At 36.2% G+C, this 16,696-nt stretch overlaps 1 protein-coding gene across 5 annotated transcripts in view; it reads left to right on the plus strand.

Annotated features, from left to right (window-relative positions):
• The window catches only part of LOC131438091 (myosin-IIIb-like), a 251,269-nt gene that overhangs the window by 93,938 nt on the left and 140,635 nt on the right, over window positions 1–16,696 (plus strand). Inside the window, exon 1 of one of the 5 annotated variants that reach the window (XM_058607890.1) lies at window positions 1,870–1,889. The exons of the other annotated variants lie outside the window; for them this stretch is intronic. Within the exon in view, the coding sequence (XP_058463873.1) occupies window positions 1,885–1,889 (5 nt within the window). The 5' untranslated portion in view covers window positions 1,870–1,884. Of the gene's footprint in view, window positions 1–1,869; window positions 1,890–16,696 lie in introns of those variants that run through there. 5 annotated transcript variants of the gene reach the window in all.

Raw genomic sequence — 16,696 nt, forward strand, 5'->3', positions numbered from 1 at the left:
AATATTTGGTCAATTTCATGCACATATATGGAGCAGGAAATCAAACATAAAGTTACTTTACAATTCTGTACATTTCAATAAACTTCAATCGTAAAACTAATGTCGTTTTCGTTTTTAAATTGCACTACACAGGTGTAGCGAAAGCTGCACTGAAACCGTTCGTTTTTACCAATTGCACTACACCAGTGCTACACTTTATCTGCACCGATACCACTAGTGTAGCACTCATCAAAAGTTTGGTGTAGCTCTGTGCAATGGAATCGTTTATTGTAGTCAATGGTTACTGTTTATGTTTTCATCATTTTTGTTCGTTTATTCATGCCATGGTGTAGCACTCCACCGGTGTAGTGCAGTTTAAAAACGAAAACGACATAAGCATCAATTGAAAGATTGACAGTTACGTTAATTGAAAAATCAATGCAATCCAATTCAGTTTTGCATCGAGGAAGGTTTTCAATCAAACTTTTGGTTCAACCCATACCTATTCCATTTTACTATTGATTTACACATCGTGTAAATTTCATTATTTTATTATTTCTGAGTAATAAGTATCACTGTTGCAATGGTCATTGTTTCATAAGCAATCCAGTTGGTACTTTGCAAGTCAAACAATTAACCGACTTTGGTAGAACTCTTACCCCAGCTTTTCTACTGGGTGTTGTAGAATCGAAAATGAAATTGTTTCAAAAGGCGCATCGCAAAAAGCTCGCGGAAACCGAGCGGCGTACTCAGCATCTGTCAAATCGAATGCTCACGATTAAGTCCCGTGCAACATCAGCCCGCATAAGGCTTGTTCACTCTCGCCATATCGGGCTGATTCACGAATCGCTAGCGATAACAAATTGATAATAGCCTGATATTGGCAATCAGCAGGAAATTTGATAGCGCATTGTTTTCACTTCGTCCCAATGAAATCTGAAGTGTTTTTGTCTGCCTACCAGCCTGCCTTGGTGCCCGCCGGCCTTTCGTCGCCCATTGATGATTGGGTGATTTTTCTCGTTGCCACATCGCTGCCACCTGGTTGGTCCGGTTGATTCAGTGCAGTTGTACGTTTTCTGCGGACAAGGCCAGAATTTGGCGGACATTCGCATGTGCGCTTCTATTTGGAAAGTTTATTATTTTGGTGAATGTAATTCAAGTGAGATCGCCGCTGTGAAAATTACCTTGCCTAACGAAGTGAATTCACTAAAAAATAAAATAAAAGATCTCCGTTTAAGTGCATCCGGGTGAAAAATTTATTAGTTGAAGCAATGACGCATTGCCGTGATCGGTGGGATTTTCGGAGTGATTTACCGGCTGGAAGATGAGTGTGGTGTTGTTGTTGTTGTTGTTGCAGTAGTACTGCTTTCGAATGGCAGAGCCAAGTGGTGGAACAAATTAGCGAACCTTACTCCCGCATCTCAAATCGTTATTCATCAAATCTAATTTGTGCGACTTGGTAGCCGTTTCGTACGTGTTTGCTCGCGTAATGCAAACAAGAATTTAATAACCAACGAGGACATCATCTCGTGTGTCTCGGTTGTCTGACAAACTAGGTGCTCTATCTGACGCCTTCCAGTTTGAGCGGCGTGTTGAAGAGCCCTGCTGGAAAACTCATTGGTTCACAGCATAACAGTTCAACAGCCTGGGCTGGGACGAGTCCGGAATTAATGAATATCCAGCTCCAGTGCGAACTAATGTCCTTGGATATTTGTGACACAGAGAGCAAAAGGTGCACGTGACGAATAGAACTTTCTCCCCGGTTCAGGACGACGATTCCGGAGCCGTGAAGTGTTTGCTTCATGATCTGTTTTGACGTGCCGTACGTGTCGTTTGGTTCGGTTCTGCTTTCCTGGTGTGTAGAAACCGAGCCGCCATTGTGGTGGTTCGTCAACCAGTTCCGGAATGTGGTACGTATGGTTCGGTGCTCGGATTTGAATGTCAAGGAAGTGTTGGTTGAGAATGTTAGTGATTTGAACTCAGTACTTTCACTTGCTTTAATTTTTTGTCGTGAATACGACTTACTTTATTATGGAGCGTGATGAGTTTTTGATCGTGAATATCTCTTGTTGTATGTAACATATCAACACAAGTTTTGCTACATTCCATCGGATATATTATCATCAATTTATAATAACATTCTCAGTTGTATGACATAATCGCAAATAATTCAAAATTAAAGTTTTCTGAAATGTTTGATATCAACGAGTATCAAAGAAGAAAACTCATGACGCCTTCCTCGTACCTGAGTAGGTTTAAAAGATTAACACTTGATATATTTTCAATTGACTCTGGCAGTTGACTGAGCAGGAAGTAAAACAAGTGCATCATTCCGGATGGTTTTCAGGTCCTGAGCTCAGTTCCATTTCCAGTATCAAGAATTCAATTCAGAAATAAACCAATTGCGGGACGTTTGCAGAGTAAATTTCCTTTCAATGAAGATCGATTGCGCCATCCTTCTGCTGGTCGTTTACAACGAAAAGTGGACAACGATGGGGAACATTATGCAAAATCAGCCCTTCTAATGGCTCCAAATGTTATCTAAAGAACTATAAAGTTTGCTTCTTTGCAAAGCGGAAATTAAAACAATCAGTTTAGTTCAAATCTAGAATAATTTGATTTTCTTTGTGCACTTTCCGAGGCGCAAAATTTGGACCAAATGAGTGTGAATAAAGCCAGCTCTTGACTGCTTCGTATTCGAGAGAAATATGCTTCGAACAGTGTTTAGTATCGTAGAAAATTACACAATTTGACCCTTCGGTATGTCAGAAATTATTTCCGCACAGCATTCCGAAAGTTTCTTCAACTGAAACATGCAAATTCGAAATGAACTAACCGACATCAATATTTTGTATATCGTTATTTTTGTACGCTCATTGCTTCCGCCTAATTTAATTGTGTGGTGGAAAATATTTGCCGTTAATAAGTCAATCTTTAATATAAATGCACCGCTACAATTCTGGAATAGTAGTCAAAGTTGCGGAATTCACACAATCAACTAATACGAGCGATTATCAGTTTTATTCGTATTCACATCCATTCCATTATTATTTGTGACATTACTCACCTGCATTTTCTTTTTTCTTTTGTTGCAAATTCCATCTTCCATTTTCATGGAATATCTAATTATTTACTAGAATCGATTGGTACAATTATTTCCAAATAGTAGGTGTAATGAAAATTTGTTTAAAATTTGTACAACTGATAATGATTTATTCATTTTAGTTGATTTGATGTAATGTCGCCATAACTAAGATCAGTTTTTGCAATGACTGAGTGGAAACATATATTGGAGAAACCAAATGAATGAGAAACTAACAGAAAAGATGATTTCTTCGATCCAAAGTCGGTTTCACGAGCTTCGATCCAAAGTCGGTTTCTCTAGAGCTAATAAAAGTCATTTTCATTTACCCAAAATAGACAAAAATAACGAGGAACTTGTGTTCTTGCATTCAATTACCCTTTCAATCATTTTCGGTTTTCAGTAAAAACCGTCCACTGTGCACTGTGCTTTTACCTATTGGTGCTCGGGTGGGGTGTAATTACTTCGATTTATCATATTTAAGACACGATTTATGGCCAAACGTCACAGATTTTCATTTTATCGAAGAATGAATGAGAACTGAAATTCGACTGATTCTATTTGCTGGTTTCTATTTGCTTGGTTTCGTCCTGTTGTAGCGGAACGAGTGACGTTTAACGTTGATACTCACTTTTTTTTGCAATGGCAGACGAAAAACCTTCGTCTCCTTTCGTTTGTTTTGGAGGCGATCATTTACAAAGAAGACGGTGAAAAAGTATGGGTTGTAATGTCAGACACATAACTGAATGTCGTGAATACAAATAAAACTGACGAACCACATTCGCAACACATTCGCTTACAGTGCCAAATGATGAAAAACTGAATCAATTTTTCTTAAGAGGCTTCTTTTTACATGATTCTGTTTGTAGCTTTTTCACAAATAAGCGGTTCCAACGGCCACACATATAGGCACTTATAGAATTTTGATGTCGATTATCTCATTTCGGATTAGCATATTTCATTGAAAGAAACTATCAAGATGCTGTACAGCATTCATTTCTGTCTTTTAGAAGAACCAAATTGTGGAATTCTCTACGATATTTAGCACAGTTCGGAATATTTTTCTCGAACGATTTTCGCACAGCGAAAAGTGCATGAAGCCAATCAAATTATTTGGAATTTTCATTAAACTGATGATTTTTACCTTCGATTTGCAAAGAAGTAATCTTAATAGTTCTTTAGATAACATTTAAAGTCATTAGAACGGCTGATTTTTCTTTCTCTCCAATGCAAACGACCAGTAGCTCTACTGTCTGACGCAATCGCTCTTGTTGGAATTGAAACTAGTTTTGCGAACAAACCGCAACACATTCGCTCGCAGTGCCAAATGATGCCAAACTGGTTTAATGAGTCTTCTCGCCTTGACGACCGGAGGACAAATGAGAACTACGACCTGTGCGTTTCTTTTTTCAATTACGCAGAAGGTGCGCTCTACGATGCCGCTGCTTGAATGCGTCCAACGCACAAGAAGAAATGATGACTACCTCAAAATCGTCGTCCTTGCGCGAAAAACCCAAGCGAAAGTAAAGAGTTTTCCGCGTTGTTTTCGAATTTTGAGAAAATATTATTTTTGAGTTGTTTGTGGTTATCTCACACTGTTCAGAATATTATCTTGAATTTCGGATCATATCTATGATGAAATAGTGAAAGAATTATGTTGCTACCGTTAATAACAGTTCGACTGAAAAGTTCGTACCGTTTAATAGAAACACACATTTTTTGCCAAAATTCGTTTTTATGATTCAACATAATTGCCATCAGAGGCGATACAGCGATTATAGCGATCTTCCAACTTTTCGATACCATTTTTGTAGTACGATTTGTCCTTTGCCTCAAAATAGGCCTCAGTTTCAGCGATTACCTCTTCATTGCTTCTGAATTTTTTACCAGCGAGCATTCTCTTGAGGTCTGAGAACAGGAAAAAGTCACTGGGGGCCAAATCTGGAGAATACGGTGGATGAGGGAGCAATTCGAAGCCCAATTCGTACAATTTCAGCATGGTTTTCATCGACTTGTGACATGGTGCATTGTCATGATGAAACAAAACTTTTTTCTTCTTCAAATGAGGCCGTTTTTTTGAAATTTCGTCCTTCAAACGCTCTAATAACGCTATATAATAGTCACTGTTGATGGTTTTTCCCTTTTTAAGGTAGTCGATGAAAATTATACCATGCAAATTCCAAAATACAGACGCCATAACCTTACCGGCCGATTGTTGAGTCTTTCCACGCTTTGGGTTCGGTTCATCGCGTGCAGTCCACTCAGCTGACTGTCGATTGGACTCCGGAGTGAAGTGATGGAGCCATTTTTCGTCCATTGTTATATAACCGCGAAAAAAATCGGTTTTATTTCGATATAACAGCTCCAAACACTGCTCAGAATCATCAATTCGTTGTTGTTTTTGATCGATTGTGAGCTCACGCGGCACCCATTTTGCACAAAGCTTTCTCATATCCAAATATTCGTGAATAATATGTCCAACACGTTCCTTTGATATCTTTAGGGTGTCAGCTATCTCGATCAACTTCACTTTACGGTCATTGAAAATCATTTTGTGGATTTTTTTCACGTTCTCATCGGTAACAGCCTCTTTTGGACGTCCACTGCGTTCATCGTCTTCGGTGCTCATATGACCAGTACGAAATTTTGCAAACCACTTACGAATTGTTGCTTCGCCCGGTGCAGAGTCTGGATAACACTCATCAAGCCATTTTTTTGGTATCGGCGGCACTTTTTTTCATCAAAAAGTAGTGTTTCATCAACACACGAAATTCCTTTTTTTCCATTTTTTTCACAATAACAAAAGTAGCTTCACTCAAAATGCAATATCTCACAAACTAATAATCAGACAGCTGTCAAATTCATATACGTGTCTTTTGAAGGTTGGTACTAACTGAAAATGGTATGGATTTAATTCTAGTGGAGCCCTCTCATAGAAACGATACGAACTTTTCAGCCGATCTGTTATCAGAAGCTACAAGCAGCATAAAACACCTATAACGTCGGATTCAACGAAAGCTTCTTCGAAAATACGGTCACAGAACTTGTATGACGTTCTCCCCTAGAAACCTAATCGGCGCACGAGACGTGCGTCAAATTGAATCGAAATTGAAGTCGAAATTTTGGGAAAACTCATTTTGGTGTGGCAAGCCATTTGGTACTGCGGCTTGAAGAGGCTTCTACCCATCTGTTAACTACGCTTCGGTTACGTAGGAGGTGGAACAAGTCGGTTTTCTCGAAAAATGCCAATGCCAAAATTGGATTTACAATTACAACGAAAAGTTGCGCATAATGTCTAATTAGGGTATCAAGGTATCAAGAGAAAAGTTCGTGACGATTTCAGAAATGAGAAGTAAATGTTCAAACTGACGTGAACTTAGTCATATGTATGTTGACTTTCATTCATATGAAGCAGTGATTTCCAAAATCACCTTACTACTGCGGCAGTGAAGCGAAATGTCTATAGCGTTATCGTGTGTTGTCAAGCACTTGGGGGTCGACCCTTTGGGAATGACTGATATAAAGTAAACACAAGAATTTGTTCGAAAATAAATATTTTCCTTTCAGAAAAAGGTGTTCTCATTCCATAATGAACGATGCTTGTTGTGGATACGGTGCTTAGAATTAGTCGAGAAATTATAGTTTAATGAGGAAAATTTGAATAAAACTATTCTGTGCAGATGTTTTGAAAATGAGAAATTTCATGCTTCTGCGGGAATCTAGGGATTTTTTCCAAATTATTTCACAGACAAAATGTAAATCAAAATTTAATATACCGAGCTCAATTAAAGTGTTCTTTATTTCGTAAGTATCCGGCAACAAAATCATTTCGGACAACCGGATGAAAGACACAACTTCGCGTGCCATCAAACTGCGCATGCTGCAACTTCTCATGATCATCAACCCGTCAATCTAGAACTTTAACAATTGCCGTTCCACCTACGATTTTCGAGCAGGTACAACCACACACTATTTATTACAACAGATCTCGGTGAGCGGTGGCGTGCATGTTAAATAGAACATGAAAAGTGTTCGAAACGTTGGCTCACACGAGTTCGTTTTCATTCCCAATTGAAGGTGAATTTTAATTCAGTTGTTTTTGTTTTTAAATTGAATCATTTGATCACGCAATTACGCGAGTTCCACTTTTTGCTAACCCGATGGCGGCTGAATACAATTACCCAGTTGTCAGTATTTATTGGTGATTTGGAATGCAAACAATTTTGCAATTCAAACTCAAGCATACGTTATTTGTTTTTGATGAGAGTGAACATAAATTCGTGTTTGTAACATCAGGCTACACGCATAGCTGATTCGTTTAGGCAAAAAGCTAAAAACATTCGTGCGTCGTGCAGGTTTAGGTTTTTTTTTTGGGTAGTTGAAAGTAAGCAGTAGAAGTTATGAAAATACATAGTGAGTAGTTGTTTTGATTGTTGGAAGTACCTTAAAAACATTTAATTCGAAAAGTGATTCTCAAACCGAGTCCGGAAAGATGATTGATGATTTCATTGGTTTTTGATTCCAAAATTACTTTTGCCCCACTTTTCATGAAGACTTATATATGAACCGTTTATCATGAACACAGTTCGAAAAAATCTTGTGATTTTGTGCACATAAAAGAAGCGTCGTGTTTCACACAAATTTATATTCAAGAACATGGAGAATTGTGTGATTTTGAAATTACATGGCATGAATGAAACAAATAACCAAAAGACCGTTAGCTACAGCGCGCCTTGAACAGAGAAACATTAGATCACAGAGCACGTCAGTTAATCGACTGAACCACAGGAGCACATGTCTGCTTAATGAACAATTGATACATATAAACCCATACAGCCGATACTTGGAAGCCGAGGTGTAATGTACACTTAAAGCCTGTAAAATTCTGCAACATCAATGCATTCAACTCAACAGATTTGGACATCACTAGCATTATAAACGACAGTTGCTTAGATTCGTTAAATTCGTATCATCATTAGATATGTAATTTTTGCTCACGATATAATGCCACCGTGCCCACCGTGCATTTCTCACATCATCTCAGTACGAAACAGCAGCGCGCAAGCAATTAAAAAATGGGGAAAAGTTTATGTAAACTTTTTTCAAGTTCGTGTGTTTTGACAAAAGTTTTATAATTTTAGTTGTATTTTCAGATTCTTTGTGCAATTTTATTACAAACACTACTTTTCAGTTCTAGAACCCACCTCGTGAAACGGAACAGTAACCGTTTATGCATTTCAAAAATCAATTACGGCAAAGCAAAATTTCAATATTCTAAGAATACTTAGTTGTGGTAATTTCAATTGCGAAAATTGAATTATTTTTAGTTTTCTTAAAATCGGTCTAGTTTTTTAATGAATGATGATCAAAAACGAGACGCGCGCATTCCGCTACATTTCGCCTTAACAAAAGAAATGGAATTCAATCCTTCATAAATGTTTGCATGAACAAGTCGCAATGTTAAATGCTTTTTATTGGAAATGTTCCAACGAAGATTTGAGCACGCTGACAATTTATTTCTATTCTCTGTTTATTCGATGAAAGCGTGTATTTACACACATCCCATGTACATCCAACTTTAAATTTCAAGTATACCTTGTCGCTGTGTTACACAGATAAAAATATTTACATCTATTTTCATGCACATATTAGGAGCAGGAAATTGAATATAAAATTACTCTTCAGATTTTTACTTTTCAATATATTTGAAGCGTAAATTAAAATATGTTGTAAAATTCATTGAAAAATCAAGGCATTCTAATTTGCTTTTACATCGATGATGATTTTCATTCAAAATTTTGGTTCAATTGATGTCTATTTCAAAGTATCACTGAATTACATGTGCAAATTTCATTATTTTTTTCTGTGTAGTATCTTTCTTGTGGACGTGAATTACTGCACAGATTTAAGAAGAGAAGGAATCACTCAGTTCAGCTCTAAGATTTGTTGTTCTTTCTGTCACTTAAATGCACACTAGAGATGGTCGAGGAAACCTTTTTTCAAACCCAAACCCGACTAGTGCCCGAAAAAAATAAAAATCCTTACTCGTACCCAACCTGAACCCGAAGTCTCGCAACCCGAAAAAAAAATCCCGAAGTCCGACCAACTTTATCAATCCAAACCCGACCCGTATCCGTTGAAAATTAAAACATTCGCACCCGACACCCAGTAAACATATATTTTTCTGTACTCTGCTCTGTGTTCAATTCGGGTTCGAGTCGGGTTTCGGGTACAAATACCCGAAATCCGGCTATCTCTAATGCACACCTTCAGGCTTATGCTTATGGTAGTTGAAAATAAACTGCTGTCTCAGTTGCAACGTCGCTGTGGTTTTATTGATGAATTTATTGACAGATTTGCTCGACATGCAGAGCACCGAATTCTTCTATTGTATCTATGATACGAAATAAGTGTCATTTAAAAATTTCTATCCAATAGAATATCGTTATCTCATTGTATTGAAAAACACAAGCGATTATCCATTCCTTGTTTTTTTTTTTTTTTTTTATTTTTTTTTTTTTTTTTTTTTTAAATAACTATTTATTGGAATATGAGTTAAAATTAAATTATTAAGATTTAAATTGGGTGTTCAGCCACAAGTGGTGACTTTTCAGCCCTGTTATATATATGATTTGGTTATTACCATGAAGACATCATTTGCTTCCGCAATTCTGAGATTTTTGTGTAGGGAAAATTCTAAACCTACTTGTATTGTGTATAATTATCCATTCCTTAATCTTTAGTTTTCACCTACAATGAATTGTTACATCTGATTTCATTCCATATAAGTAGAGCACAACCCGTAAATTTTGACACATCTGCATGTCACACTTATTTGTTACAAATGATAGTATTATTATATCTAAATTTTCACAAATAGTAAAATAATACTGCAAGTCGAGTCTATAAGTTGACTGAATGTTGAATATGATTGCTGTCCTAGATGAGAAAATTATTACCATTTCATTGCTTATTACTACTAAAGGGTGGTGTTTTTGCTGTTTTTTTTCGGTAACACTGTTTCACGCGTGAATCATTAATCGACTTACGAACGAACAACGTTTGTAAATCATTGAATTTTACTATCAAAATTCATGCCCACAAGCAAAATTATCGCATCTGGAGTAAAGACCAAACAGAAGCAATGCAGAAGCTACCAATGCATCCCAAAAAAGTCACTGTTTGGTGTGGATTATGGGCCGGTGGCATCACTTCTTCGTACTTCTCTAAAGGCGACGATGTGCGGAACGTTACGGTGAATGACGAGCGAAACCGGGTGATGATTAACGATTGTTTTGTGATGATGCACGGTTGGAAGAATTGGATATGCCTGGCATGTGGTTTCAACAAGACGGTGCCATATCCCACACGGCACGCGAAACAATGACCAAATTGAGAGTCGCGTATTAGTGAACAGTTTATCTCACGTTTCGGTCTCGTCAATTGGCAGCCTAGATCGTAAATTGACGCACTGGAAGCCAACATTGAATCATTTATTCCGGAAATACCGGCCGATATGTTCTAAAGTGGAGCCGCGGTCAACATTCACATGAAATCATTTACAAACAGAGCAATTCCAGAAATGCTTAGCAGATCATCAGACTCGACCTTCTCCGATTTGGATGAAACTTTGCACATGACTTCAGTATGGCAAACCATTAGTTTTGAACCGATGGAAAGATCAATCCGACTTACGACTGATTTTTAAAAAGGGCGTATGTATTTTTGCATTTCACAAAAAATTGCCTTTTTCAAATTGTTGTAACTCGGAAACCGTTAATTGTACACAAAAGGCGTTCAGGAAGAAATTGTAAGGAATCGATTGGGCACCTAAAAAAATATACACTGAAAAAAATTTTTGATTTTTTTGCTCAATAATTACAAAATAATCCGAAAAAGTAAAACATAAAAAAGCATAGTTTTAATTTTTTTGACAATTTTAATTTTAAAGCTCTTATTAAAACCTACAGACTGATGGCTATCCAATCCGTGTCTTTTGAAAAATGAAGAAGTTACAGCTAAAACAGTTTACGGGTCTCGGTCTCGTACAATAAGGGCGTTCAGGAAGAAGTTGTAGGGAATCGATTGGGCACTCTAAAAAAATATACACTGAAAAAAAAAATTTGAATTTTTTGCTCAATAATTAAAAAATAATACGAAAAAGTTAAATATAAAAAACGATGGTTTAAATTTTTATTGACAATTTTTATTTTAAAGCTGTTATTAAAACCTACAGATTGATGGCTATTCCATCCGTGCCTTTTGAAAAATGAAGAAGGTACAGCTAAAACAATTTACAGATATATTCGAAATTTCAAGTTATCGTTGAAAGATAATCATTTAAACAGTAGAATATTATTTTACAGGTTTAAGGCAATAAATTTGTTCATGATATTCTTTCTTCTAAAAGTAGTTGTTCTTGAGATACTTGGATATTTAATTATAACACCATTTTTTATATTTCCATGAATTGTTTATTTGCTTGCTATATCTACAATTATAACATGTACATGAATAATTTTTAATTATAATTAAGGTATTATTTATTTCTGACGGAGCTGCTTCGCAGTACAAGAACAGAAATAAATTTGCAAGTCTCTGTAAATTTAAATCAATGTATAACATTGATGCTGAGTGGCATTTTTTGCAACTTCTCATGGTAAAGGACCATGTGATGAACTCGGGGGTAATTTAAAGCGAATGGCACGACGTGAAAGCTTGGCTAAACTACATGAACACCCAATCACAACTGCAAAACAATTATATGAATGGGCAGAGCAGAGGCGTCGAGATGCATTCACGACCATGTCTTTTTGTTACGTGTCACAAGAAGAATATGAACGGGGTGTGACCGAGTGGAGTAGTGTTTATAAGGATACCAAAATGATTTCAGGCACACAGAAATACCATTCTTTCGTTCCGATTTCGGATACCACAATCGTCACAAGGCTGTATTTGAATGACGATGCACGTAGTACTCATACAATTTTCAAAAACTTAAAACTTAAACTTAATTTTAGATATAGCAAGCAAATAAACAATTCGTGGAAATATAAAAAAAATGTGTTATAATTAAATATCCAAGTATCTCAAGAACAACTACTTTTAGAAGAAAGAATATCATGAACAAATTTATTGCCTTAAACCTGTAAAATAATATTCTACTGTTTAAATGATTATCTTTCAACGATAACTTGAAATTTCGAATATATCTGTAAATTGTTTTATCCTATCTGTGCCTTATGAAAAATGAAGAAGTTACACTTCATTTTTCATAAGGCACGGATGGGAAAGCCATCAATCTGTAGGTTTTAATATGAGATTTATCCAAATTATCCAAAAAAATCGAAACCCTGATTTTTTTTACTTTAATTAAATTAGAAAATTAAATTAGTAATGGTGAAACTGTTTACAGCACCATCACACAGTCAGTCACTACAACTGATTGAATCCACAAAGGAGAGCAGTGCCTTTATTCATCTCAGCGGCTCCATTTGTCAAATTCGTTTGAAACTAATAAAATTTGTCTCGAATTGTGAGATGAATTTGATTAAAAAACACACAAGAAAATGAGAGAATTGACAAAATTCTCATTGCAATCGATAGAACGATCAATACTGTTTAATGTTGAGCAATTCCAGGAATGAGTAGTTTTTTTCAGTGTATCGAGTGTAGTGCCCAGTCGATTCCCTACAACTTCTTCCTGAACGCCATTTTTGTACAATTGACGGATTCCGAGTTAAAACGAGACCCGTAAACTGTTTTAGCTGTAACTTCCAAAAGACACGGATTTCATTTTTCAAAAGACACGGATGGGATAGCCATCAACCTGTAGGTTTCAATAACAGCTTTAAAATAAAAATTATCAAAAAAAAAAAATTACAACCATGCTTTTTTCTATATTTAACTTTTTCGGATTATTTTTTAATTATTCAGAAAAAAAAATCAAAACTTTTTTTCAGTGTTTATTTTTTTCAGAGTGCCCAATTGATTCCCTACAACTTCTTCCTGGACGCCATTTTTGTACAATTAACGGTTTCAGAGTTACAGCGAATTTGAAAAAGGAAATTTTTGTGAAATGCAAAAATACATACGCCCTTTTTAAAAATCAGTCGTGAGTCGGATTGACCTCTCCATCGGTTCAAAATTTATGGTTTGCCATACTGAAGCCATGTGCAAAGTTTCATCCAAATCGGAGAAAGTCGATTCCGATTTTGTGACTTTTTCGTCTACTCATTCCTGGAATTGCTCAACATTAAACAGTATTGATCGTTCTATCGATTGCAATGAGAATTTTGTCAATTCTCTCATTTTCTTGTGTGTTTTTTAATCAAATTCATCTCACAATTCGAGACAAATTTTATTAGTTTCAAACGAATTTGACAAATGGAGCCGCTGAGATGAATAAAGGCACTGCTCTCCTTTGTGGATTCAATCGGTTGTAGTGACTGACTGTGTGATGGTGCTGTAAACAGTTTCACCATTACTAATTTAATTTTCTAATTTAAATAATAATTAATTGAATTCGCTGCTTGCCTCACCCTTTCCGAACAATAGGATAAAACAATTGAGCAAAGGCTCCACGTGCTACTTTTGTGCACAGCCGTGAAAGCGAAGCACCCTGCACAGGAGCTGTAGACTGATACGTCGAAATTCAATATCTCGATGCGCTTTGGTTTTCCTTTCATGGTCGTATGATGATGAACAAATAAATTGTGTAAGAGTTTCAATTTCAATTGTAGGTTGTCTGGCCTTGGTTTTCTGTTGTTACTTTTCTGATTTTCAAGAACGAGTTTTAATGATCACTTCACTCACTTGCACAGTATTTCGTGTATTGGATTAAATTTAGGCCAAGCTGTGATATCTGGAGAGATGATTCATGTTCCATCTTCCCGTTTCAAATTTTATCAAGCTATGCCTTAGTATGACAGTCCATTTGTGTCATTTAACCACTCTGTTTCAACAGACTTCTCAACCGGTTCTTAGCGTACAGAGGCTTTGCAGGACTAGAGCGACAAACCTTTTGACACTAGGATAAGATAAGTAAAGATGAATGCCCATAACTTGCTGAGTTTTGTGCCGATAGGCTTGACAATTTCACAGAATATTTTTGGATTGTTTTACTCTAAGAAAATACAAAGAAAATATAGAATAGAATTTACAAAAGTGTAAGATCCTACCCACCCCTTTAACGAAAATCGGGATCCGAATTCTAGGCCTGCTTTTTGGACCTGGGCAATAGACCTGAACTCCTGACAGGTTTTCGTATGTTTCGGACATTAGTTCTTTTCCCAGGCCTAGATTCTGGGTCTGAATGCATGACATAAATTTTGGATCTGAACCTAAATTTTGAACCGGGAAGCAGGATTCTGGACCTGAATTCCGAACATGAATCTGAATTCTGTATCTAACCTCAGAGTTCTGAACAAGATTTTGGATTCTGACCATCTGGATTCTGAACCTGGACCTGATTTTTTTTCTGTATTTTGTATGAATTGAATTTGGAATATAGACATGATATGAATTTCTAATGATACATTTGAACTATTTACACTATTTACACTAATTCTTATTAGACCAATTCTTGGTCGTAGCAGCACTTAAATTTTCTAAATTTTCTTTAATTTCGTTTTCTTTCTCACAAATCTCACAAGAATTGAATGATCATCACATCATTTTTGCAACTGATAAATTTGAAATGGAATTGTTTTTCGCAATGATATGTTATTACCAACATATCTATAGAAAGTTGTCATGAATACATTTTACTTAGGGCCAGTGCGGTAAAATTTCATTTTCGATCGAATAATATAAGATGAAAATGAAATTTATGGCCGCTGACAGTCAGCATATCCCGACTAATTCATTTGACTTTTGCTGCCATTTTCAAGTGAAGCTCCCGGAATTCATCGTCAGTTGATTAATCGTACCTAGTCATTTGAAGTTTTGCTTGCTCAGTTTCGAGTGCCAAGTAGTCTACCTGCTTCAATGCCTTCGCTCTTGGTAGTAAGCAAGTTCGAACGAATAGAATTATAAATGAAGTAAAGTATTAATAATGAAAACTGGAGGAGGAAACAATTAATTTATGTGTATTCTGTGATTGATATTTCAGCTATCTGGTTTGTCTTTCATCTATTATCTTGAACCAATTCGAATGTTTACATGAACCTCATTTGAAGGCCGCTCTCACACTATTGAAAGAGATATTTTGTTACTTCAAGAGATCAACTGACGGTGGTTAAACTGAGCCTCGATTGAAGAGAAACGAGTAATGAATTGAATGCTGCCCGTTCGGGTCGTCAGCAAACATTGTGTGTGTCAGAGAGTGAAGTTTACTGCATTAGAGAGATCGTCAATGTGTTCCACATTCAGTTTCAATTGAATTGAATGAAGTTTTACAGCACTGCTCAGGGCTTTTCTCAGGAAAATTTTTTTGGGTATCGAAGCCCACTATTTGCGAATCGTTTCTCACCTCTTAACAATTTTGAGTTTACTACCCACTAAAAATGAGCTAATGTCCACTAATGGGCTGTAGGGACCAGTTTGGGAACCACTAGTCTAGAATATATTTGCGAACAGAAAGATCGAGCCTGTTTGGAAGAACTAAACAGAAATTTATAAAAGATGATTTAGGCTCCATTTAAATCTGAATATTTTTGCTTTGAAAAAAACTCTGCAAACAACAATAATGTCAGTCCAAATAATAGAAAAAAAATTACGAAAGACCTATTGTTACAAACTGATAATAATACTTACTAAAACATTTATTCATTGAAAAAAGAAGTTTTGGTAATTTCAAGAGGGAATTTCCTTTTTGGCTTAACTTCTTAATTCATATAGTATTTTATTTAAATTTCAACTTCGATCCTAAAACAGAATCCATCACACTCATTATATTCTCGGTCAGTGTACAAATTGGCCGAGTCAGTTGGAAGCGAAATCAATCGCCAGTTCACCAACCCGACGCACAGTGGTGGACATAAATCAGTAACTGCCAAACTTTAATGCATATAGTTGCTTTTAAGAAATTATTTACAAATATATACCGCGTAATTTGATTCTATCCCTAATTCTTCATGGCCTACTTTGACAAAAAATATAACCATAACTTATTTTTCTGAAGAGATGGAAATGTTTTACTTCTACAAAGTTTTAGAACTATTGAAAATAATTTTCTTTGTCAAATATACCAAAAGTCTAGGTTGCACCGTTTCGGATATACAAAGCGTTTTTATGACAACCCCCTTAAAATCAGTTTTTTACACCCAAACCTCCGTTTACGAACACTTTTTATACGTTACCTCTTTTTACGTACCTCTTTTTACGAACCAAATCCCAAATAACGTAAACTTTTTTTTACAAACCAACTTCGTAAAAAGAGGTTTTGCCATTCATCGAAAGCGATTTCCGACACTTAATGGAAACTACTACAATATGGGTATTTTCGGAACGGGGTTAATGAGTAGATGTCAGAAAACGATGTTTGAGGTAGTTTTGAAATTCAAGATGGCGACTTCCGGTTTGTTAATATTCCTCGAAAACCCATACAATATGGGTATTTTCGGAACGTGGTAAATGAGTAGACGTCGGAAAACGATATTTGAGGTGGTTCTTAAATCCAAGATGGCGACTTCC

Source organism: Malaya genurostris, chromosome 3 (assembly GCF_030247185.1).
Source record: "Malaya genurostris strain Urasoe2022 chromosome 3, Malgen_1.1, whole genome shotgun sequence".
Lineage (NCBI taxonomy): Eukaryota > Metazoa > Arthropoda > Insecta > Diptera > Culicidae > Malaya > Malaya genurostris.